The 26,093-nt window shown below is 36.6% G+C and overlaps 1 protein-coding gene across 2 annotated transcripts in view; it reads left to right on the forward strand.

Annotated features, from left to right (window-relative positions):
* Nucleotides 1–26,093, forward strand: part of LOC123676036 (neurogenic locus Notch protein) — an 82,572-nt gene that overhangs the window by 3,722 nt on the left and 52,757 nt on the right. For both annotated transcript variants that reach the window (XM_045611682.1, XM_045611684.1), the window contains exon 2: nucleotides 3,686–3,764. In XM_045611682.1, coding sequence (XP_045467638.1) covers nucleotides 3,686–3,764 — 79 coding nt within the window. The remainder of the gene's footprint in view (nucleotides 1–3,685; nucleotides 3,765–26,093) is intronic.

The raw sequence follows: 26,093 nt of genomic DNA on the forward strand, positions 1-26,093 counted from the left end.
GACTGTTCTTCTTCTTACCTTTTTTTTCAATGATGGCCCTTGACTTGGTTCGAATGAAACTTGGAGTGTTTTTTAACAGTTGGAGCTATTCTGGGAGATGAAAATTGAGAACTGTTGGCAGTTTTCTTCGCAACTATTTTCCTTATTCTATCATAATTCTCAATATATTCAAACCTAATATTCTAATAAGAAAATAATGTGTTACTGTTTGGTTCAAGAAGAAAGCCTTCTCCAGCTTTAGCAACGATCTCTGGATCAAGGTGTAAATTGGAATTCTTTCGGAGCACTTTGTTAAATTCCAGATGAAACGTCTGCAAATATTTAATTCTTCCATGCCTGTAGTGGGTGTGATACTGCTTGTGCACTTTTCGAACAAGGAAATAAAAAATTAATTTAAGTACTCCGAAAAATCCAAATTTACACGAGTTTCTTCAAAAAGTAAGAAAAGCATGTCTTCAAACGAATATACAGGGTGTTGGAGGTATGAAGGAAAATGAGATTCCTTGGATAATTTAAGGAAAAAACATTTCTATAAACAAAAACGCTTTTCGAGATAGAGAGTGTTTTTTATAGTCCTATTTTTTTGTGTTGTCTTTATTAGTTTATCGAATCTTTATTAATCTTCGATACATATTGGGTAAATAAGTACCAATACTTATAATTCGTTTATTCATCACAGCTCACTAACTGGATCTTAATAATAATTTGGATTTTCCTGGGGATTACTAGAGAATTTTCAATTTTTTTTTTCTCGAAATTGGTAGCAGATACGACAAAACTGCATAAAACCAAAAAGCATAACACTGGACCACTGGATCTTTTTACATTAATCTTAACCACCGGTGGTCCACCAATAAAAAGTTTTGGAGGACAGAAGCGGGCACTGTTCCAGAAAAAATATCATCCTGTAGATTTGCATTGAAGATTAGTATATCACATGATGAAAACTTCAAATTGGAACATCTCTGCCAAATTTAAGTCGAATATCTTGTGAAGGAAAGGAGCTATGAGAAAAAACTTGTGAAATACTTCAACACCCTGTATCTCGAAAACAAAGCTTTTGATGGTCCGTGTTTATAGTACTTTTTTCCGTAAAACGATCCAAAGAATACCTATGTCCTTTTCGTTTGTACCTTCAATTTAGGAACCCCCTGTATACCTAAAGAACACTTTCCATACCCTGTATAATTTTCACCAAACATTTCATCATTCTCAATCTTATCGTGTACTCGAATATTAAGACCTTAAAATTTCAGCATCTTCCCCATAAGCGTAAATCTTCGAACACAATTCTATACTAGTTTAGAGGCCGAAATTATATAGGGCGACGATCCTCTTTTGTAACGTAGGGTGCTTTGCTTAGGTCCCGTGCAGGGCGCGAGACAGCTGCCACCTGTCGGAACCGTTAGTACCGTAGGGCTTTGGCGGTGGTTGGAGGGGCAAGGGGCTAAGGGGTGACGTCACGACAGAGCAGCTGCAAGCGGCTTCCAAGCAAGATCGACGTTCGTTATGGGAGGAGGCTAGGCGAATGAACGAGCAAGGTAGAGACGTTCTGTCTTTTTTCCACCGTGTTCCTTCTTTTCAGAATCGTCTATGCCTGGAATATAGAATTTATGTTTGTCATTACTTTGTCTATCTATGGAACTGATGCAATTTCTTTGATTAAAAGTGCAAATTGACGAAAGTGCATCTGGTAATCTAATCTTTATAAGAAAAAAACTTTTGCAAATACGTAGATGTGGAAAATAGGCGATGGATGTTGACTCTTCGGGGATTTTTAAGGAGAGAAGGGGCCGTTGAAAAAGTCGTTGATAAAGAGACTGCAAACATTTCGACGACAGGCTGGAACTCGACAGTTTCTTTTTTTCGATTATTGGTGCCGTATTTGTACAATTATGCAAATAATTGTGAGGTTAGTCAAATAGCGAAGGCTTTATCAGTTGATTACTTTCCTGTTTACTTTGGGTTCAACAACTATTGGCATTTTTCGGTGTTTGGTCATTTTTACGAACTGATTACTCGAAATTATTGGTTTCTATTATTATTTATCACTAATTTTCAGATCCAATTCTGATTCGAACGAATTATTTCGTCGACACATTCATATTATTATTTCTACTGAACCTTTTGAATATTTCAAGGACATATTGGGACATCCATTTCAATATGCTATTGATTCTATTTTATGAATGCAAAGTAAGCATTGAAAAATAAATAAAAAGTTCTTGATCTATTTTATGGAATGAGTTTCATTGCGTTTTGAAAAAAGTTGTTTTGACGCAATTTTAATCGTAAAATATAAATAGGAGACTGCCACGTATCATGTGAGCTGAAGAGGGAATTTCTATTCATTGAATCTAATAAAATGTACAATAGGTACTCCTTCAAAAAATCAATCCAATATTGGATTGACAGGGTCAACTTGATAGAAATTCCTTTTAAATCTGAAATAGAATGACAGTTATTATATTTCCCCTTTTTTATAAATTACAATTCATTTTGGATAGCTAAGTTATTATTTTTTATAACGGTTTTTATCAAAAGTCTGAGAGCTGTGATAATTTGATAATTTTTTTGAGTTCAACTTCAAACTATTCGAAATGCTGCTTGAGAATTGTTTGGTTTTCATTACAGATCCGATCAGGATCAAATTAATATAATTATAAATAGATATTGTATAGAGAATTATATAAGAGGAACGATACAATTTAAAAAATACTTTCTCGCAAAGTATCTAATAATTATTTTTGAAATATTCATTCAGAGGATATTTTATATTCATTTTAGGGTGAATTTCATATCATCCTTTCTTTCTTCTTATTTATCATTCATTTGTATGACGAATGCTTTCAGTTAAAAAAAATAAGAGCATTGAATTCCATTTGATTATTTTAGTATTTAATTCAGGGGATTCCAATAGGAATTCCAATTTAAAATGTTGACTATGTCTGCAATGTGTATTATATTATAACCATTTCAAATTGTATCATTCCTATTGGAAAAACCCGTTATATTAAAAAACAATTTCCAAAATTTATGCAAAATTTCGTGTTAATTCATAGGAAATCCAAGAAGAATATCCAAAGAAAATGAGAAAAACACTGACAGGAACTTTAGAGCGTTCGTTCATCCATGCTTCCTTGGAGATTACAGAACTGTATAGAGACATGAATATGTGGTCTCCAAGGCTGCAATTGGAGCATCAATTAATGCTCCTCGGTTCCAAATTTTCATATGCTACAAATTTCAATAGTAAATTGACGAAAAACCTTAAGCGCTTCACTTCGAGCATCCCATGGTCTGTGAAAATCATTTTACGAACCACCTGTAGATCGCTACACCCAACCTCGACAGCTCTCAGCTTCTCCCATGGATTATTCACCCGAAACGGTCAGACCACAATCTTCATCTCGAAAATTTAATGGCCTCAATTGCTCCTGTTCTTGTAACATCTCATTCCCCTCACGTATGTCCGTGACTTTTGACCTACAGGTCTTTAATTTTGCCTCGTTTTCTCGGAATATTCGTGATCACACCGAATCTTATTCATCTGTGGTCCGCGGAACGATTTTTTTTTCGACCGTGATTCGATATTCTACCGGAATTTTGTTTGTTCTGTGGTCGGACGTGACGTTTCATTATGTGTAGAATCTTGGTTAACTACAAAATTGATTTTCTGTTTCAGCTTTCGTGTCATGTTCGCCAAGCCCTTGTAAAAACGGGGGTACATGTTTGTCTCCACTGAAAGGCGACTCATTTTGCAAGTAAGTATTCCTTTAATCACCATTTAATTTTATCACAGAATCTTAAATCTGTAGCACTAAACATTTCGAATCACAGAGTAAAATTCTGTGGTTGCATGGTTGCCAATTGTCTAGATATAGATCAGGTTTTAAAGCAGTTTTCACACCATCCGATCTTAATAGAGCAAATTGCGATATTTATTAACCAAACAACCTGATTAACGTCAGATATCGAGCAGGATCACCGGTGTGCAACGATCAGGTAAACCACGTTGTAATTGTTGTGAATCTGTTAAAGTGGTAAAAATTTCTCGCATCGTGAAGCGTTACTAAATTCACTGTCGACGGTTAAAAAAAAGCTTTCAGTCTTGCTCAAAAGCTCTCATCGTTTGATACGGAACGTTGACCAGTCGACATATAAGTAGGTGTTAATTGGAAATTACATTTGGGTTTAATCCACATAATGTTCTGTGGTTGCGTAATACTTGGACCATGTGTTTTCTATCATTTCTTTCTCTGGTTTATCTCTGTGTTTGTAAGGGGAGCATCGAAATTAAAGCATTCAACCAATGACAACGATAAAAGACTTGAAATAACAAAGTCTGGTTAAAGTACTTGTCCCGTAGGAAACCAAAACAAGTGTAATAGCTTAAGCATACACCACTTCCTCTTCATGGCCACATGTTATGGTTCACACAAGGATACGCAGCAGTGGTTCCTCGAAAATAAAAAAAAACGTAACACATGTGTCGAGTTGCCGTGGATGTTTATAAAAACGTAAAATGAATACAACGACGTCCATACATATAGAGAATGGTGCGTCGAACAAACGGAGTGATGAATTAGATTAGGGTGATCCTGTAGAGACGGTGTGTGTACAATTGGAGAGAGGATCTCTTTGGGTCGAATTAAAAACTCGACAATCCATATTGTTATCGTGATGGAGCCAGGGAGCACATGTTCTGAAATGGATAGAAGGCTTTGACAATAGAGTTGGGGAGAGACGTATTGCTTTCTATGATTTACTAGCTTGGTTTGGTCTGCCAATGTTATGATTATTGGTCTACGATGAACATTTTGGTTTTTGAGTTTGCCTTTGTCGAATTTTATTTATATGATGATCTTCGGAATCGTATTAGTTTTATGAAATTAGATTTTGTATTAATCGATCGATTTTTTCAGTTTATACGTATTTGACGTGAGCCATATAGAAAAATTTCAGTAAAAGTCGTTTATTCTATTTGACAGTAAGTGGTGCCAACCTATAAATTTTTTTTTGGAAATTTAACTTTATTCTTTAACATAGTTACCTTCAAGAGTGATAATTGTGATTGACGTATTAGTGGCATTCACTAGTAGCAACCATTGTTAATCAACTTGACCAACTTATTTCTTATTTTCATAAATAGTTATTTGGATCTAGATTGATATTTACCATCTCTGTTAAACCAGTGGGCAGAGACTCCTTGGATAATTTCACGAAAAGAAAAGTCCCATAAACATGGACCCTCAAACGCATTGTTTTATAGATACAGGGTGTTTCTTGCAGTCCTAATTTTTTGTGATGATTAGGTATACCAGTTTATCAAATCTTTAATCTTCGTTACGTATTGGGTAAATAGTAAATAATTACACTAATTGGATCTTTATAATAATTTGGATTTTCCTAAAGATTACTAGAGAATTGTTTGAAATTTTTTTTTCGAGATCGATACGACAAAACTCAAGAAACCAAAAAGCGAGCCAAAAAGTGTAGTACTGGACCAAAGTTTTTTTTTACATTTATCTTAACTACCACTGGTCAAACTTCAATACCCAGTATCTCGAAAACAAATAGTTTGCTGGCCGATGTTTGAAGAACATTTTTTTCTGAAAATGATCCGTGCAATCTGTCCTTTTCGTTTGTAACAATTTGGGAACACTCTGTATTTCTTACTTAAACAAGAAAATCTTTTTCTTCAAATTCTTGTAACTTCCAAATGAAATCGAATCGGATCATGGAAAAAAATGTCACAGTTTGTCATAGAGCTTGCAGAACACCCTGTATATCCATGTTGGGTAAAAAATGAAAATGCATTTAGGCAACCTCTTTCAATTTTACCTTTTAAATTTGAACATATTTTGATTAATAGTTGCCGAAACAGCTCAGCATCAGGAGATCCCTACAAAATGCATCTTACTCTAATGTGACATACGTCATTCGCCCCTCCCCTACGCTGCTATGACAATAGTGTCAATTCGAACCGAAGGTCGCTTATGGTTGAGGGCAATTCAATTCAATAACGAATAATTGTTCTATTTTCGGGTTCAGTCGAGGGTCAGGCCTGGACCGAATGTTTTACATCTGACTGTTCTCCGGCAAGTGCACACAGTGTGAACGGGCATCATCCTATAGCGTGGTAATGGGCCCTAATGAGCGGTCATTGATAATCTCGGTCTGTTGTCATGACGCCTTTGCATCCATCGACTCAAGTGACACTTCCGCTGGAAGTGAAGTAATTGTTTCTTATTCAATTTGGATGTCCGACTGCTGGACGTTCAATTTTTGACGTTTAATACCGTCGTGGATCAATAGAATATTTCTATGTTTCCGTTCTTCGGTTCTGTGAAGGTCAGATCACTTTGTGTTCTATGATTAAAAATTGTTACGTTGAGATGCATAGAGTATATGGTGTCGACACTAACTCGATAAGCTCATTAATGGTGTACATTACCTTTCTCACTAGTTCTTCAGTGCAGATTCATTTTGAATATGTGCAGATATCGCTCGATTGATTATATTTATATTTTTGGAAGAAAGTTTCGTATGGAAGTTTAGAATGAACTTACTTAATTTTTTTATTAAAAAATTTATAGTTTTTGTTTAAGATCACTTTGAAAATTGAAAGGTTTTTCAATCGTATCTCAATTATTCCAATGAATTCCCTGATTCTATTATAATATCTATCGACGAAAAGCTTCAGGCACACATTCTAAATATGTCAACGAGTATGTTTTCTATGCTTCTTGCGTTCCATGATACCGTGAACGAATGTTACGAGAACACAGAGATTCCTTTCTTATGCCCCCAGCTGGTTTCTATGAAATATGTTTCTGTCCGTATTGCGAACTCGCCATGAACATTGTGTTTTGATGTGCGTTCATAAAGGAGCATTGTGGAACCCATTTTCCGATCATCACGAAACGCTAATGTTGAAATTACCTGAAAGTGATTCGTGATTCCGATCATTATCGCGATGACGAAAAAAAAAATTTAATTCACCGGCTACTTAGCTCGGAAAATAATAGATACCGAGGCTACTTTAGGATCGGTTCTAAGAGCCGCCAAGTGACTTGCATGAATGTTTGTTGGGATAACCCATGGACCCCTTCGGGTACCTTTGCGCTTAATGGAACGGACTGGTCGAAGACGAAAAAATTAATATTTTGATTATAGCCATTGTCTTACGTTTCTTTTCTCATGGAGATATTTGTAGTCATTTCCTGAGGTCAGACCCCTCATTATAGGTGATTTAATAAGAGGCGGATTTGGTAGTTGTCGAGCCGCTTTTTTGTTCCGTGAATCCAACATCAGCGGAAGTGAACCTAAAATATATGACTCAGACTTCTATGAAATCCCAGAGGATGAAAATCTCATACGACCATAGAATATTTTAAGTGTTGCCAACTCTTCATTTATGTATTACCCTATATTATGATTCTCTTAATTGCTCCGGTCTCTACCACGGTTTCCTGTTTCTCTTGCATAAATCTAAGGCTGTGATCTTTCGGAAATTGATAAACGGGCAGTTCGTTCGAGATTTCTCGCGCAAAAAGGGACAGGATTTAACCGCATACGTCACTTTATAACGGGTGTTTTTTTTTTCGAGGTATAGGAAATTAAGTTGGCATTACTGTTCAAGATGGCGACCGATTTAACAGACTGTCTAGTGATTTATTCTCAGTTTGGTTTGGCAATTCATCACGAATAGACTCACGCCTGAACAACGCTTGCGAATAGTACAATTTTATTTCGAAAATAATGGTTCTGTGCGGAATACGTATCGCGCACTACGTCCATTTTATTTTGTTTAGCGATGAAGCGCACTTCTGGTTGAATGGCTTCGTCAACAAACATAACTGCCGCATTTGGAGTGAAGCTAATCCTCAAGTGTATGTCGAAACATCGTTACCTCCAGAAAAACTGACTGTTTGGGTGCGCTTTATGGGCTGGTGGAATCATTGATCCGTACTTCTTCAAAAACGATGATGGTCAGAACGTTACAGTCAATGGTGATCGGTATAGAGCCATGATTACTAACTTTCTTATTTCTGAATTGAACAACCATGATGTCCAGGAGCTGTGGTTCCAACAAGACAGCGCAACATGTCACACAGCTCGTGCCACAATCGATTTATTGAAAGGCACGTTTGGTGACCGCCTAATTACACGTTTTGGACCTGTGAATTGGCCTCCAAGCTCTTGTGATTTAACACCGCTAGACTTCTTTCTGTTTGGCTATGTAAAGTCATTGGTCTATGCGGATAAACCACAAACCTTTGACCATTTGGAGGATAACATTCGCCGTGTTATTGCCGATATACGACCACAAATGTTGGAAAAAGTCATCGAAAATTGGACGTCCAGATTGGACTACATCCGAGCCAGCCGTGGCGGTCATATGCCAGAAATCATATTTAAAATATAATGCCACAAGATTATCTTGCGGATAAATGAAATACATGTCAATCGAATAATCCATCGTTGTTTTATTGCAATTTGAAGTTCTATAGCTCTAAAAAAAAACACCCTTTATATTACCCTATATTATAACGCTCTTAATTGGCCTGTTTCCTGTTTCTCTTGCATAAATCTGAGGCTGCGATCTTTCGGAAATTGATAAACGGGCAGTTCGTTCGCGATTTCTCGCGCAAAAAGGGACAGGATTTAACCGCATACGTCTCTTTATACATGACGAATGCGTAACCCGCCATTTTTCTCATATTTGCAGCGTGTGGTTATTTTATAAGTCGATCATTATTGACCCGTCTAACGAGTCTGCTCGCCAGTAATCCTTGTTGGTCAGGAAATGGATTCCAGTCCATGGGAACTACAGCTTCTGTTGCGTTTCACCTACGACATTTCGAACAGACCGTATCTCTTGGCGATTATGACGTCTTGTTAACACCGACAAAAAACGTCTTAATTGAGCGTTGACGTGACGCGTAGATGAGATTGGAAATGTTGGTTTCTATGACTCTGGGTTGGTATAATTGACGCGAGTGTCATTGCCTTCAGCTGTTAGGATTTTTATAACAAAGACCGAAATTGACCGCATTTGTAGTAATATCAATTCATTTTGTTAAGTAGCTGGTATTGGGTACATTTTTCGATCTACCTGGGATGTTTTTGACGGTACAGAATGGAAGAAATGAACAGATGTTCTTCAGTCGATGGTATCCAACTACCGTAGGGTCAGCATTGCCCACTGTGAAGACTTTGATCGGATGTGTGTTGGCGCAGTGTTGCCACCCGTATGGAAAGTGTTGGAAGGTACAAACGCAAATGACAGATTCCTTGCACCATTAAATAAAGTCCTTTGAACATTTTCCGTCAAACTCTTTGTTTTCGAGATACAAGATGTTGAAGTTTGGTGTTTTCAAGTTTTTTTCCATAGCATTTTTCTTTCTAAAGATAATCAATCTATATTTGGTATAGATATTCCAATTGATAGATTTCATCATGTGATAAGCTAGTTTCGAATGAAAATATACAGTGGATATGTTTATTGGAACACCGCCTGCTTCTTTCCTCCAGGACTTTTTTTTTTGATGGACCACTGGTAGTTTAGAATAGAAAAAGAAACTTTGCTCCACTACCACAGTTTTTGGTTTCTTATAGTTTTTTCGTATCTGCTACCGATTTCGAGAAAAAATTCGAACAATTCTCTACTAATTTTCAGGAAAATTCAAATTATTATAAAGATTCAGTTAGTGAGCAGTGATGAATAAATTAATATTAGTTTTAGTACTTATTTAGCCAAGAAGAACACCTAGTATTGTTCGATGATCGTTCTGGTTGAACTTCAGGAAGGGAAACATAAAATTTGATGAGAATTACTTTTCTCTAATTCTGTGGTTATTCCGTTCATTCTTCCACATCTTGTAGAACAAAATCGTGCGAGAATATATCAGAAACGCACAGTTTTCATGGTTATATTTTATTATTCTATGTTGGTACTCAGAACTTTCCGCCACGGCTTTATCTGTCAATTCATCAATTTGCCTTAAAGAAATCAGTTCTGCCAACCAACATTTTTCAATGCAAAAATCACTAAAATATATTTATGGAAATATTTCATTAATTTCAATGAAAATGCAATGAATTAGAGAAAATAATGTATAATACTCGTACAGAAAGCTCATTCTACCACTCGTTCATTCCAAAACTCGCCACTTCGTGGCTCGTTTTTGAATTTTGAACTCGTGGAAGAATATCAATGCCTTCTGCACTTGTATTATAAATAACTATTATGATCGGTGTGATTTTCAACGCATCGAAATATCCGGACATAAAAAGTAAATGTCACAAAGAAAACACAGATTTGAGAGGGGCATAGAATTTCCGGCCGAAAGTACGAAAAGACAACGTCGCAGTACCATCATGTATATCTTCCAGCACGTTCGAATAGTTCGATGGTCGACATGAGAGAGAGGTGAAGAGAGGAAGGGCGTGTCCATCCATGTTGAGCACTCGCCAAGAGACTAGATAATAGATAATCCTTTCGGCCCACTCGGATTCTTGAATCACTATCTCGACGTTTGTTAGCTTCGTTTCAACTTCACTCCGAACTCTAAAATACTCCTCGCTGCAATTCGTGATGCTTCAAGTTATTAAGTTCTGTGGTTGACTGTCACTTTTGTTGTACACCGTGTCCGTATGACGTCACGTTCTATGATCGACACATTTGAAATTCTGCGAACGTAATAGGTCATAGAATTTTAAATCGTATCACTCTACGACGTCCATAGAGCTCGATTACGGTTTGTACTGAATAATTCTTCGATTTTCTGGCCGTCGACGCGCCATATGATGGCAATATGCGCGATTCCCCCGAGGAATTCAATGGATGGTGAGGCGGTCGCCTCAAAAAAGGGGTGTATTAAAATACCACTCGAATTGGTCCCTCGTAGCCCCATAAGAAACTTGACTTACAAGACGCAAAGCAACGTGGATGTTCTGTGCCACTTCTTACGGTCAGGTTGTTAGTCGTTACCAGTTTTTTCCGTGTTCACCGTGCGTTGTGGTCGGCGAGCCCATCGAATCGTCGAGATGAAGAGAGGCCGGGAGGAGGAAGAAGAAGAAGAGGCACTGAAAAAGGCCAGCTAGGATAATGGATACACGAGAGTAATGGTTTTTTGATGATGATGAATCGGACGAAATTTAAATGATCGCGGCGGCCCTTTATTAATGTTTTGAGTGCCCCATTCCGATTTTGAAGTAATTGTTGGTCCACTCGTAAAGTGTCGATGATAGGTGGAATCTCTTTGTACAGGGTGGGCAAATTTCGATGTTTTAGCACTACAACTTTTGAACCAGAGGAGATAGACAAAATCTGATACCCACTTCTCGATCTCTTTTTCTGAGAAACTAACAAGGGTAGTATTCATTTTTGGCCACCTTCTTTTGTTTTCGAGTTATAAGCGAAAATTGGAAAAATGGCGATATCGAAAAACATTTATATCTCCGCTAATACTGATGATAGAGCTCTGAAATTAAAACATTATACAGGCACTTTTTTACGTAGAATCCAGTGGCGTGCTCGTATTTTCAAAAGGGTTTTTAATTGCGAAGCTATGACCCAAAGTTATGTTTTTTCAAATGGGAACACTAGATTTTTGTGCCATTTTCTGAAAGCTTAATTTTTCCTGATTTCAAAAATATATAACATCGTATGATTCGTATCAAAATAAATAACAGAAAATGGTCAAAAACCTTTTTTCACTTAAGAGTCTCAATATTTCTATGGTTTCAACTTTTGATGAGCCTTCCTATAACAAGAGCAGTGTCCTTCCGTCAATCTGATTATTTCTATGCTTTTCACTTATTTCTACAAAATTCGAATCTATATTTATTTTATGCAAATAGTTTCGAAAAGATAAACGAACTTGGAAAAAGTTTCCTAGGTAGCTTGAACACAGTTTCAAATATTCATCTATTGAAATATCGAGAAGAGGTGTCGACTGTGCATTGTGCAATTGTTGTCATTATTAGGTTAAATATTATTTCTTGTTTGTCCCTTCGTAATTAAAATGTTGAGTTCAATCAGATATGCATTGTTTCATATGCTGTTTAAAATGGATTGGTACTTGTGCGTATTGATTCTGGAGACCTATGTAAATAATCTTCTGATACATGCATCTCAATACAACTCTTTCGATTGAAAAATTCGATCTTGTGGTTTCTCCGTTATTTCCAAATCAATTTTTGGATAAAAATTTATAAAACATATCTAGATTCGAATTTTGTAGAAATAAGTGAAAAGCATAGAAATAATCAGATTGACGGAAGGACACTGCTCTTGTTATAGAAAGCTCAATTTTTCTGTGTTCATCAACAGTTGAAACCATAGAAATATTGAGACTCTTAGGTGAAAAGTGGTTTTTGGCCATTTTCTATTATTTATATTGATCCGAATCATACGATGTTATATATTTTTGAAATCAGGAAAAATTAAGCTTTCAGAAAATGGCACAAAAATCTAGTGTTCCTATTTAAAAAAACATAACTTTGGGTTATAGCTTCGTAATTAAAAACCCTTCTGAAAATACGAGCACGCCACTGGATTCTACGTAAAAAAGTGCCTGTATAATGTTTTAATTTCAGAGCTCTATCATCAGTATTAGCGGAGATATAACTGTTTTTCGATTTCGCCATTTTTCCAATTTTCGCTTATTACTCGAAAACAATAGAAGGTGGCCAAAAACGAAAACTACCCTTTTTAGTTTCTCAGAAAAAGAGATCGAGAAGTGGGTATCAGATTTTGTCTATCTCCTCTGGTTCAAAAGTTGTAGTGCTAAAACATCGAAATTTGCCCACCCTGTACGTCTGGCGCTGATGTTTGACAACACTCGGTCGGTAATGAAGCACTTGAATGGAAACGACGGATGTAGAAGAGGAGTTGCGTAATTCTTGATTGGATTAGGCGTAATTTCGGTGAACCTGTTCTTTACACGGTTTCAGAATGAAACGACATTAAATTTATTACAGCCTGATCTACTCGGATCACAAAAACCAGCTGGGATCAAAAGGAAGGAATATCTGTGTTCATTCAATAACGGTCCATTAAACACAAGATGCACACATAGAAATGTGTGAATGAAGCTGTCAAAGTAGGGGTGTAGATGACTATATTATCCTTTTCCCCCGACATCTATTCTAATATCTTTATAAATTTTACCGACATGTCATATCAAATTCCATTTATTATCGTTATTTCTACTAATACTACAAAGGTACCGCTTTTTCTAATGGCTTAATTATGTTAATATAAATGCTTAATGTAACAAATTTCTTACGAGATATAAAAAAGTTATGAAAGTCGAATATTATTTATATTTGATTGATATAGATATTCGATAAAAATGATAATCGACTTGTGGACCGTGAAGATTGAATATAAAAATATTTCTTTGTCGAAATATTTATTGCTGTGCAAAAAGCCTTGAGATATTCATCCATTTCTCGAAACTTTTTTCTGCAGATATTCAAGAGATTCAATAAAATATTGGACGATAGTCATTTCTACCCGTTTTTGTGTTATATTCAAACATAGTCATCAATTTCTAAGAACTTCCTTGAAATGAAAATCAAAAGCAGTTGCTGTACTTGGTCACATTTATGCAGATTTTAATGTTAGTTATTCCAAATTCCTAATTTAGTTACATTACAATAATTACATTCGATTCAAATCCGAGTCAAAGCCTAATTTACGTATTCAATGAATTTGTTGAAATGATCTTTCCGATATCATCACCGTACACTTGTAACCTATAGATTAATCGATTCTAACGACATCACCGTTCACAAAGCAAAATAGTCACCTAGGTGACAGTTCGAAAATCGAAAATTTCAATGATCATCAGTAGGAAAGTGCCGACACCACGTTTTCTATGCATTTTTATTCGGACTTATTCAAACTCTGTGACCGTTCACTTTATGACAGCTGTTGGCAGTATTCATTGTTACATAATCTTCTGTGATTTCGTTTATCTTCTACAGCGTCTATATTCTAATCAGTTCACGCGGTACGTATGTTCTTCATCTCGTTGATCAACGCCGTCTATCTTTCGTAATTGCAACTTTCTGTCGAACCTTCGAATTAATCGACAATTCGGAGGAACCAATCGATGCATTTGGGTATCTGAACCGCCTTGGGGCCAACGTCGAAAGAATTCACGCTGATGTTTTTAATGGTGGGGTCTCGAAATATTTCGGGTTTTTAGAATGTTCGCGTTTTGTCGAATCAGCGTTTGGATGTTTTGAATAGCCTGAAGAAATTTCGCGGGCTTGTCTAGACACTGGCTGATATCGATCATTTTGGCCAGCCCTGAGCACAGATTCCGAGTATTCCATGATCATAAGGTAAAAACATAGATTATTACGATTTTCGTTATTTTCTTTCTCGCTTCAGTTGATGCTAGATAAAGTTTCATCTTATTCAATTCCACCCATCGGTTTTACCCTTTTTCTTTGTGTCCGGCCCCTGAACTACCTGCATCCCATCATCTGACACCCTCTAGATGATGTTTAATCAAGGGTCTATCTCCGAAAGCTTGCGTGCAGACACGTTTTTCTCGTCAATGGGAGGCTGAAGTGATCGAAGTAGGTAAACAAGTAGGTACCGTCAGTGAAGACCCTCGTTATTTTCCATAGAGGGTCGATATATCGGTGTTGCCAGATCTATCAAACTCGAAACGTAAAAAATGTACAAACCTGATACGTTCTTTCTGTTCGTACGAAGGAAATTACTGCAAATCACTATAACATATGAACCACTTTTCATTTAAACCGTCATCCTAGCATAAAATTGCTTGTCATTAATGGAGATCGGAGGACCATAATTCGAAAACTCATTACGGGTCGTCTCAGTACACTCTAGAAGTTGCTAATGGGTAAGAATGTCATCAGCAACGTCGTGTTATGCAAATTATATCGTTCATTTCGAAAAATAAACGCTAAGATACAAATGTGATGCTCCCGATTTTATGGCCGAGTTTGATTCTATGCTCCTAATGGTCCTTTTACGGTTGACAGGAAACGACTTCTGCGGCCAGATATCGGTTCCTTCTTTATCGACCGATTTTTTCATAATCGTTTTCGACTCGTTTCTATGTTCCTGGATGATATTAAAAATGAATATTAACCATATTCTGTGCTATATCTTTCGACAGATGATAAATATTCCGAAACCTCTTTCATTAATTGGTCTCTTCGATCGGTTTTACGATACCATCGAACTTTGAACTGGTGCTTCTGATGGGAGAAAACGAGAAAAGTCTCGGAACTGGTTATGTAAATAAATTTTGGAATTATGGGGACAATGATATTTTCGGGGACCATATGCCACGAGTTCTGGTATAATAAAGGAAGGAAATATGCAGGCAAGATCTATTATTCATGTATGGTGGAATTTCGTTCGAGACATGTCTGATACTAAATATTGGGCGACATAAATATTGCGTTGACATTTAGACCACAGAGCCGTATAAAGCAGACGGTTTCTAATTAATTGATATGTTCTCATGCTGAGTTGGTCGTAAATTTGAGCGGATAATAGGTATAAATCATTATGGGAATTGAGAATCCCACGTAATAGGTAACATCTAATTAATTTTTGAGAGATGAGAGAATATCGAACATAGAAATTTGTTATTTTTCACGGTATAATTATATGTGTAGCGATCTATATATTTTATACGTACGTAATGGACGATTCAACTTCAAGCAGTTTTCTACGAGCTTATCTCCCGATAAGTTTAAATTTTCATCAAAAGCTAATGAGACTTCTGAAGAATACGGATCAACGATAATATTCTTCAAAAGCAATCTGCAGTTACCTAATCATTTTGTTTTGGAAGCATATCCATCAGAAAACACCCTCAATCAGCGATTGAAAGGGAAAGCTGGCCGAATATATCCAAGCGATGGCCATTTTTTTCCCTTTCAACGAGTGTCATGTGGGCCTTAACAAAGACGACGAGAAGAGGAAGAGAGGGCTTAAGAATAATAAGGCCTCGACATCGGATCACGGTGGGAAGGGATGGACCATAGAGGTATCGGTTTTCTTCTTTCACCGCAAGCTCGGTTCATCGGACAACTCTTTGTTGATGAGAGCGTATACGATTGGGAACATCCTTAATCGCTCGAATGAGCCCGTATGAAGACCACTTCAAGAGATGCGAAGCGATTAAATTGCGTATCAAGATACGGCCTCAAAGAAGGCAGTCGGAAGATTTCACTGTAAAACTATATTTTTTTTGCGAAAAATTTTCCACCATTTGAGTTTCCCAAGAGTCAGTGACACACCAGCTGATAGGGGGAAATGAAGGAGCATAGAGTAAAATTCGTTTTTTTCCATTGTTGCCAACGTTCTAAAATTGGTACCATCAATCACAGAGCGTAGTAAATGCAGATGGGGGGAAATGAAGGAGCATAGAGTAAAATTCTTTTTTCCATTGTTGCCAACGTTCTAAAATTGGTACCATCAATCACAGAGCGTAGTAAACGCATTAATTACATCGTCGATTTGCGATAGATCGATCTCGACGACAGACATGACGGTGCCCGAACACAACCAATTAATAGATCGTTGTAGACCTCGAAACGATTAGCACGGTTTCGGTGAACTTTTTGCGCATCTTGCAACACCCATTCGGCAACGGGAGCATAGAGAGCGGACCGAGCGAGGTGCGAAGTGAAGAAATATGCTCATAGTGTTCATTAACACACGGAGCGTCGAGATATGCAAGAGATAAAATCGTCACATCACGACCGAGCCTCGTCTGTGGTTCCGTGGCCGGCCGGACTGCCGTTGTACCTGTACAATATCTATAGAACCGTCCGTACCCATAAAAGTTACGGCACATTAAAAACTAATTGTTACAGCTCAATCTGGCGTCCCGTTGTGCGAAGAATAATTAGTCCTCTGGCGCTCAGACAGGGAATGTAAACAGTCGTTTTTAACGAACGCATCCCTGATTTTCTGTGGTCGTCGAAATTTTTTTCTATGGCCGTCGAAATTTTTTTCTATGGCCGTCGACATTTTTTTCTATGGTCGTTAACATTTTTTTATGGTCGATCGATGTCTGCTTTGGACATCCTTTCGGGGCGTCATAGAAGAGTTGTCGAGTGGATGACATTTCGTTCATTTCTGTGCAAGATGCACAGAATGACAGTTCTGTGCAAGATGCATAGAATGCGTATAGTGTTAATATGTCTTCACTTACTGTCAAAAAACGCGGTTCACACACCGCAATTTTTGGTTATTCTGTCAGTGTTCGGAATCCAAACAAATAAATTGTCATTCAAATTAGTACGGTGTCGTTGAAGGAATTGGCTTATTTTCATAAATAAGAGTATTTGAGGAACGATTTCAGTATTAATTGGTAGACAGAAGGAACGAGGTTAATACCAGTAAGTTTGAATCCTGTATCATTCCCCAGATTTTGTAAAAAGCCGTGTTTATTAGTTGAACTTCAAGTTCGAACTTGCTGGCATTAATCTCGTTCCTTCTGTCTATCAATTAATAGTAAAATCGTTCCTTAAATAATCTTATTTATCAAAATAAGCCAATTTCTTCAACGACAACGTACTAATTTGAATGACAATTCGATTGTTTGGATTCCGAACACTGACAGGAGAACTAAAATGGCGGTGTGTGACGTCATCACTAATAGAGCGTATTGTCTTTATTCTATGATCTATCGACGCCTACTTTGGACATCCTTTCGTAGCACCATAGGACATTCGTCTTGTGAATGACATTTCGATTATCTCTGTGGATAGGGAAGACGTTCATCCAATCAAGCGGCGAAATAGAATCAACCAGTTCGTTCCGGTTCTCATTCTCATTAATATCGAATCGAAATATCGAATTTCATCTCTCGAGTCTGGTAATCGAATATACCCGCGTTGGCGGCTGAAGATATCGCTTCAAAATTGAGGCACAAATGAAAAATTCGGTAACCAGTTTGATGTCATATCGTCTTATTCGATCGACGTGTTAACCAAGAGACCCCATCTGTGTGCCCACTCTATGCTCGTGAAACCCGTTTTCTTCGAGTTTTCAACGTGTATATCTGATCTCGTAATGCGTTTAATGTGGGGTATTTTAATTCATTTTAGTTCCCATCAACTTTTGAATTATTATGCGGCTTTATCTCTTTATTAAAATCGAAGGGAAGCCGTTCATGTAGTTATTCGGCCGTCGAGGTTAACCTCGTGACACACAAGAACCACGGAAGAATGTGATACGTCAAATATCCGTTGTGTATATTTCTGTGGTTTGTATTTTATACGACCGTGTTCGACCACAGAGGGACGTTATAGTTTACAGTACAGTAATACGCAACAATAAGATAGATCACAGATGGGGGATTGGAATCCGTCATAGAGTAATAAACTTAGATAGAAGAAATATAGGCGATTTTTAGATGTCCCCAACATGGTTAGATTACGTTGTCGGAGTGTGATATATTTTCAAATCCACAATTATACTATATCGTTATGAATGTATATTATATTGAATGAAATATATTTATTCGAGTGATTCTCGATTATATATGTAAATTTAAATATTTGGAATATGATATTTTTCCTAATTGTCGAATTTATAATAAGTAGAATATTCATTATTTTCTGTACCTACCTGCTGAAATCCAAGGTTTGGCAACTTTTGCTCTCCTAGTGTCATCGGTTGTTTCACGTCGTTTGTCGCCCTTGAAGGTTTTCTGATTTCTGATCTTTTAGGTATTCATTTCAATATATTTTGGGTTAATATGAAACGTTAATTCATTATGGGACATAAGAAGTTCGTTCTTTGTGGAAAAACTCGCGAATTGAGTGAAATATCGTATCACTGATATGTTTTCATTTCCTCGCGCTTTATGTCAAATTTGATAGTTCATGTTGGGGACAAAATTTGCTTACTGAAAATTATACATGCTCCCTCTATCTATTTTCATTACTTTGAGGAATCTGTCTACTATTTTCTAAAAAGGCAAATTAGGGTACTTTTTTAATATACACATAGGCATATATAGAATTTTATACTACTTAAAAATGACGTAATTCGCTCTGTTTAAAAGGGATTTTGGAAAATTGATATCTAATAGTTCCGTGCTACTGATTGAAGTACTACTCTCATTTTTAGGACTTTTATCTTATTGAAAATAATATATATGCTGAAAGAATTCTATAAAATAACTCAGTTTTAATTTGAACATTGAGATTAATAATATTTTATACATCTCTCAGTTCAAATTAAACGTGGTTGATTATTAGAATCTTATTAGCATATTTCATTTGCCAAGACCATCATTTCCTGGATTCTGTCATCTGGCCCATAGAATAAATTGATCTGCCTACTCGATGGTTCTAAAAGCTGACCAATAGGAGTGAAAATCACGCCCAGGTTTACACAACGGTACGCGTTGGGTTCTTTTTAGTGTGGAACATGTTTCTAGATGTCAGAAACGTCCTGTACCCTCGTTATATCCTGGAAATTCTGTACCGGCCAAGTGGGCAAGGTGAACGTACATAATTATCAGTCCTATTTGCATTCATACGGAGGAGCTTCGCACCATTTGGATTCCAGCCACGCAAAGCGACACGCTGTTGATATTCTGTAATACCAGATCCATTAATATTCCGCCAATAATATGGAAATAGGAGCAGAAATATGGCGGGTCGTATAGAACGGGTTTTTCGAAGAAACTGCGTATAATTGAGATGTTGTTGAGGCTTTAAAGGCTAAAAATTGAATGGTTTCGTGAGGAATTCTGTTTTGACGACAATAATCGGTATAATTTCATACAATGTTGCAGTTCATCTTGAATATTTATAAAATTAAATTTCCACAAATTTTAATATTAACAAAAATTTTTGAGCCAGGTAAATTTGACATTTCGACTGAGGAAATGTGAATTTCACATTTTGACACAGAAGAAGAGAATTTGAACTGATGAAATTTAAAATTTACCTGAAGAAACCACAGTATATTCCCAATATTTTCAAAGCAACAGACGTCTTGTCTGTTGCCTTATATCTTCTAAAATATTCGTAACAGACCCCTCAAATGAAAACGTTTTTCAAAGATCGAGTTCTGATCTAAAACATAGTGAGGTTTCAAGTGCGTAGCTCACGTCTAGGAGAAGTGGCAGCCTCGGGAAAATTATCAATTTTTTTTTTTATATTTCAGATTTTTACCCATAATTCATGAAATAATAGACTACTTGCCCAACTGCAAGCATTTTCGTGAACTAAGTAACCGAACCAATCAATGAGAAGGTACAATATTCCCATCAAGGAGCTTTTAGTTTTTTTCAATTTTCTAAGGTATGGAGGAAAGTTTTACGAAAATTTTTGACAAAAAAATTTTCAGTTTAGTACGGAATTAGGCTAATAAGGGATCTTCAATTCTGATACGACTAACTGAATTTTCGTAGAACTCACAGTTTTGAAAAAATTTGTGCTCGCAATTTGGGAAAAACAATAAAAATTGAATTTCTATCCAAAAATCGTTATATCTTCTGGAATATTCATCACAGACCCCTCAAATAAAAACGTTTTTCGATGATCGAGTTCTGATCTGAAACATACTGAGGTTTCAAGGACGTAGCTCACGTCCAGGAGAAGTTACAGCCTTGGGAATATTATCAATTTTCTTCTCGAAAATTTCAGATTTTTACATATAATTTCTGAAATAATGTACTAATCGTCAAAGTGTAAGCATTTTCGTGATCTACATAGTCGAATTAATCAATAAAATGGTATAATAGTCCCATGAAGGAACTTTTAATTTTTTTCCATTTTCTAAGGGTTAGGTATGGACAATGTTTTTTTACATTTTTGTTCATGTAAAACTCTAACGTTCTTGTTGAATTTCAGGAGGACTTTTAAACAGTTTTGTTGTCCATCAGCATAACATTTAAAATTGTCGAAAATTGGCTTATTTGCTCTGGAAAGTTTTTACTCCAGAAATCATATAAAACATTATATTCTTATGTATGTATTATCAAATCAAACATATTCATTCATCATTCATTGTAGAAATGTTAGGTATACGTATATACGCATTTCCTATCTCAACAAAAACTCTCACATGGCTCACCTTTCACTCTCATTTGTTAATTACATATTGTCTATGTTTTTGAGATATACCCATTACAGCTACTCATTGAATTTAATGATAAGATTCTATACGCTTATCCTGAGCGAAAGTGTTAATAAAGTACCTTCGTTGGATAACATACGTTGGCCACACTGACAGTTCATTCTTTCCTACTCTATGACGGAGCAAACACGGTGTAAATAGTCCACAGATTGAAACATTAATTAATGGTCTTGACCATAGAAGTCTCCTATTCCCATATATTCAGCGTCAACAATGAGTTCTTCCCTCTCTACTCTATGACCGATCAGACACGGTGTAAATAGTCCACAGAAAAACAATGAAAATTCTTCTATCGTCTTGACCATAGAAGAATCATTTTACCCATATTTTCCGCTTAAACAATGAGTTTAGTCATTAGAAATCCATTCTATTACCAAGACCCCAACGTCGAGAATCCGAAAATGGCGAAATGCTCGATAATTGGGCGTTGCATAGCCATCTAAGTCCATTTTAATAGAACCCAATCAAATAATTATCCTGCTAGCCAGCTCTTAACCGCGATTTACGATTGCTTTGTTTCGTTTTCAAGATCGCGCAGTGTCCAGAAAAGTACCCGTCTTTTGTAATCGACGAACATATAACCATTGTTGCTCTCTATGTATTTAATTGACGATCTCTCTGGACGCAGATGGTGGAACGCAACAAATTGTGGAGATGGCTCGGGCGATTTCTGAATCGATTCAGTCGTGTTCATTTCATTGAGCTTCAATTCGAATCAAGGTTTATGCCGTTCAATGAACGCTCGCCTTCTTAATGAACAGCGAGGAATTTATTGATAATTGCTTGAAATTTTAACGTAGCTTGTTCATCGACCGGACTGTCAACTGTCAGTCTTCAAATTCTATGTTCGCATTTGTTGCGCTTGAGATTTCTAGAAATACTGATGTGTCCGCTGAATCTTGATAAGGTTTGAGATAAAACTGGCGGTTTTTGAAGGAACCAGCCTTCTTGGATTTCAAGGAGCTTGATTTCAGATGTCATTTCCATGGAAATATAAATATTTCAATATATAGCGCCTCCAACTCCTAGTTTATTACAGTTGTTTTCATGTAAATATAAAGATTTTTAATGCAGAATGTTTTTTTTTCGATGGTTTGGTGTCGATAAAATGCATATATTAATAAACATAGATAGAGGGAGTATACGCAATTTTGTCCCCAACATGGTTAGATTACTTCGTCTGATTGTGATTTATTTTCAAATCCACAATTTTACTATATGTATAGTTATGAATGTATATTATATTGAATGAAATATGCAAATTTGAATATTTGGTATCCGATATTTTTCCTAATTGTCGAATTTGTATAAGCAGAATATTTATTATTTTCTATATCTACCTGCTGAAATCCAAGGTTGGCCACTTTTGCTCTCCTAGTGTCATCGGTTGTTTCACGTCGTTAGGCGCGCTTGAAGTTTGTTTTTTGAATTTCAGATATATTTATTTCATGTATTTATTTCAATATTTTTTGAGTAAATATGAAACGTTGATTCACTATGGGACATAAGAAGTTCGTTCTTTGTGGAGAAACTCACGAATTGAGTGAAATATCGTATCACTGATATGTTTTTATTTTCGCGCGCTTCATGTCAAATTTGATAGTTCATGTTGGGAACAAAATTTGTTTACTGAAAATGACATATGCTCCCTCTATCTATGTTTAATGCTCTAAAGGAAAATCTAATCTTTCGAATTGACATTTATGATTTTTGTATTATTTTTGTCAACAAATTTTCCGCTGAATATCTTTCGGACATGGATAAATGCCTCATAATTTTACTACAAATTTCTCATATCTAGTAACGAGCTTTCGATTGTCATAAAATTTTGTTGTTTATTATCGATATTACTAGTGAAAAAATCATTCAAACAGTATTTCTGTCTTAAACAGCCATTATTTTCAATATCTAGTATTCGCCAAGATTATTGTCACAACTTCATTTCGGTGCTTCTCGCATTTTTAATTTTAAGCTGCGAATGCTTTGGAGAGGTCGATCGTCCCAAAATGTGCGTAGGACGTCGAGCGTTGTCTGCCTAATTTTATATCCAATTAGGTACGACATTCAGCAAGCCTTAAAAATTCTTGTTCTGTAGATACCATTGCTAGATAACTACAATGTAATAATCCTCAAGATCGGCACCAGTTGATAACGTTGAACTTGTGAAGAGACCCTTTGTAAAATATGAAAACGGGAAAGAATGACAAACGTTATGACGAACAGGTAGAAAACATCGAAACAGGTCTTCTACGATTTTAACGTCTTCATGCTAAGAAGTTTATTTATTTATGAGGTGGTAGGTAACCTTGCATCTACCTAGAATACTATTTGCTCTCGTCTTCGCATCCTCTGTGTGTTTCAACTTTCGAAGAGTGGGCTCTCGGGTTTTATATTCAATTTTCCACACCGTTGATCCAGCAGGCTCGATCGTGAGCCAATACAGTAGCTATAATAACACAATTATTTAGAGAATCCTGATGGATAACGATAGCGTCGAAACCGGTCTTTGTATTACTTGAGGTCTTTGAATCGACAGCTAGGATCTTCTTCGTCTTTCTTCGTATACCTATACGTAATTGACTCCGGTAATTTCCATGAAATTGTTTGAATCTTGCTCGAGGCTATCGTAGAAGTCCTAAAACAAAACAAGGTTCGGTTGAAATTTGCGAAAAAACAGAGGTCGTGCAGCAAAAGGGCTCTTTTTGACGTCAGTTCCTTATGTTGTCAAAGTTTTTAAGTTGCATGATGCTTAGAGCGTTTTTGCACTATCCCGTTATTATCACCTTGATTTGAATAAAGTACATAGGCGTACAACATTGCTTCCGCTTTTTTTTTTTTTGAAATTCGAGGCTTTATTGTAAAAAGTATTATCCATCCCTGGCCACTACTTTCTCCCATCTTTCGGACAGCGTACGAATCCCGCGTTGAAAAAACTGGTCATCTTATGAAGTGATCTACAAATCGATCGAAGACTGGAAGTGCTGGTCAGCCAGGCCGTGTGTCATTGATCGGAACAAGTGTCTTGACCACTTTCGAAACATGGGGTCGAGCATTGTCATGCTGTAGTATCAATTTATCATGTCTCTCGTTGTATTGCGGTCGTTTGTCTTTCAATGCTCGGCTCAAACGCTTTAATTGCGTTCGATAACGATCGCCTATGATTATTTCAGTCGGTTTTAACAACTCATAATACACTACGCCGAGCTGGTGCCACCAAATGCTGAGCATGACCTTGGAACCGTGAATATTCGGTTTGAAAGTCGACGTGGAAGCTTGACAGGGATATCCCCATGATTTTATGCGCTTGGGATTATCGTTATGAACCCATTTTTCGTCTCCAGTCAAAATGCGATGCAGAAATCCCTTCTGTCTTTGCCTTGCAAGCAGCTGTTTACAAGCAAACAAACGCCGTTCAACATCTTTCGGCTTCAACTCATACGTAACCCAATTTATGGATTCTGAATCATTCCCACGACTTTCAGGCGTTTTGGAATAGCATGTTGCGTCACTACCAATGATCCTGTCAATTCTTGTAGCGTTTGACACGAGTCTTCATCAAGTTATGCCTCCAATTCTGTATCTTCGAAAACCATCTCTATTCCACCGCCATTCTGGTCTTTGACATCAAAATCACCGTTCTTGAAGCGTTGAAACCACTCTCGGCACGTTCTTCCATCAATAGCGGCCTCACCATTGGTATTTGAGAGCATTCGATGAGCCTCAGCCGCAGATTTCTTATTCATATTAAAGCAGAAAATTAAAACCTTTCGCAAATGACGAGAATTTAGCTCATAATCTGACATGTTCAATCGAGAATAACTGAATACTGAAATTTTGAAAGTTATTTCTTGTAAATTTTGCGAAATCTATTTCCTGCACTGCCTTTTTTCTACTTCCTCAATTCTACCGTAACAATGCTGTTTGCGGTAAAAAAATCATGTTTCATTTAGAAAGAAGCGGTTTGTGGTCGCACTTTTACTCCTACTAAAACAATATGTCTGCTATTGCCAATCGGTTATGACAGTTATACGTCAGTTATACATTTCTGTGGTGCCATAAAAGGCTGCGTTCGAGAACGATTCAAATCGAAAGAGAAACGTCATAGACCTCCTATCGATTTCCTATGAAAAAATCCACTCTAACATGTCGAATTGAAATACGAAACTACGAGCGAGCATTAGAATTCTCTCCGGAGTATAGATCTCAATTGTTCGCGGTAAAGTTATGTTTATTCACTGCCTGCATTTCATTACTTCTGCCAGGACGATAACAATAAATGATTCCTTCGAGAATATAATGCTCTTTGTTAGCTTGGACGGTAATCGGCAAATAAAAATGAAAGAGCTTGGTCTATGAACACGTTTTGGAAAAATTGGTTCAATGGTGTACATAGAAATCTTCTAATTTATGTCCCATTGTTCGCGAGGCTAGTCAGCGGGGTAACTACATATCCATCATTTCGTTCTCTATGACCTCCGTCTGGCGGTGGAATTAATGAAAGTGATGTTGGACACACTGAACTTTGCCGACCATAGAATTCGATACGTTTATGGATCGTGATTTGTTATTCGGCTGGTTTTGAGAGAAGTTAAACATGTTACATAATACGTGGTTTTTGATAGTTATTCACATCGTAATCAGAACATAGACATCTTGATTGGTTCTCGAGTTAGAGGGCGTTTAAGAAAAAGAATGTCTATTTCAAATATTTCGCTATATTTTGGTTTCTATATTCGGAAAATTCTATGACTTTTTTTTCAGATTCAGATTCAGATTCAGATTTTTATGACAGATCATAGAACATAACAGATCACAGAAATTAATTACCGTTTTAGGGATATTGGGAAGAGTTGGTGTTTTATTGTCCGAGTTTACAAAAAACATTATAAAATACCTTTTTCAATCTGAACAGTAA

This window comes from Harmonia axyridis, chromosome 3 (genome assembly GCF_914767665.1).
Source record: "Harmonia axyridis chromosome 3, icHarAxyr1.1, whole genome shotgun sequence".
Classification (NCBI taxonomy): domain Eukaryota; kingdom Metazoa; phylum Arthropoda; class Insecta; order Coleoptera; family Coccinellidae; genus Harmonia; species Harmonia axyridis.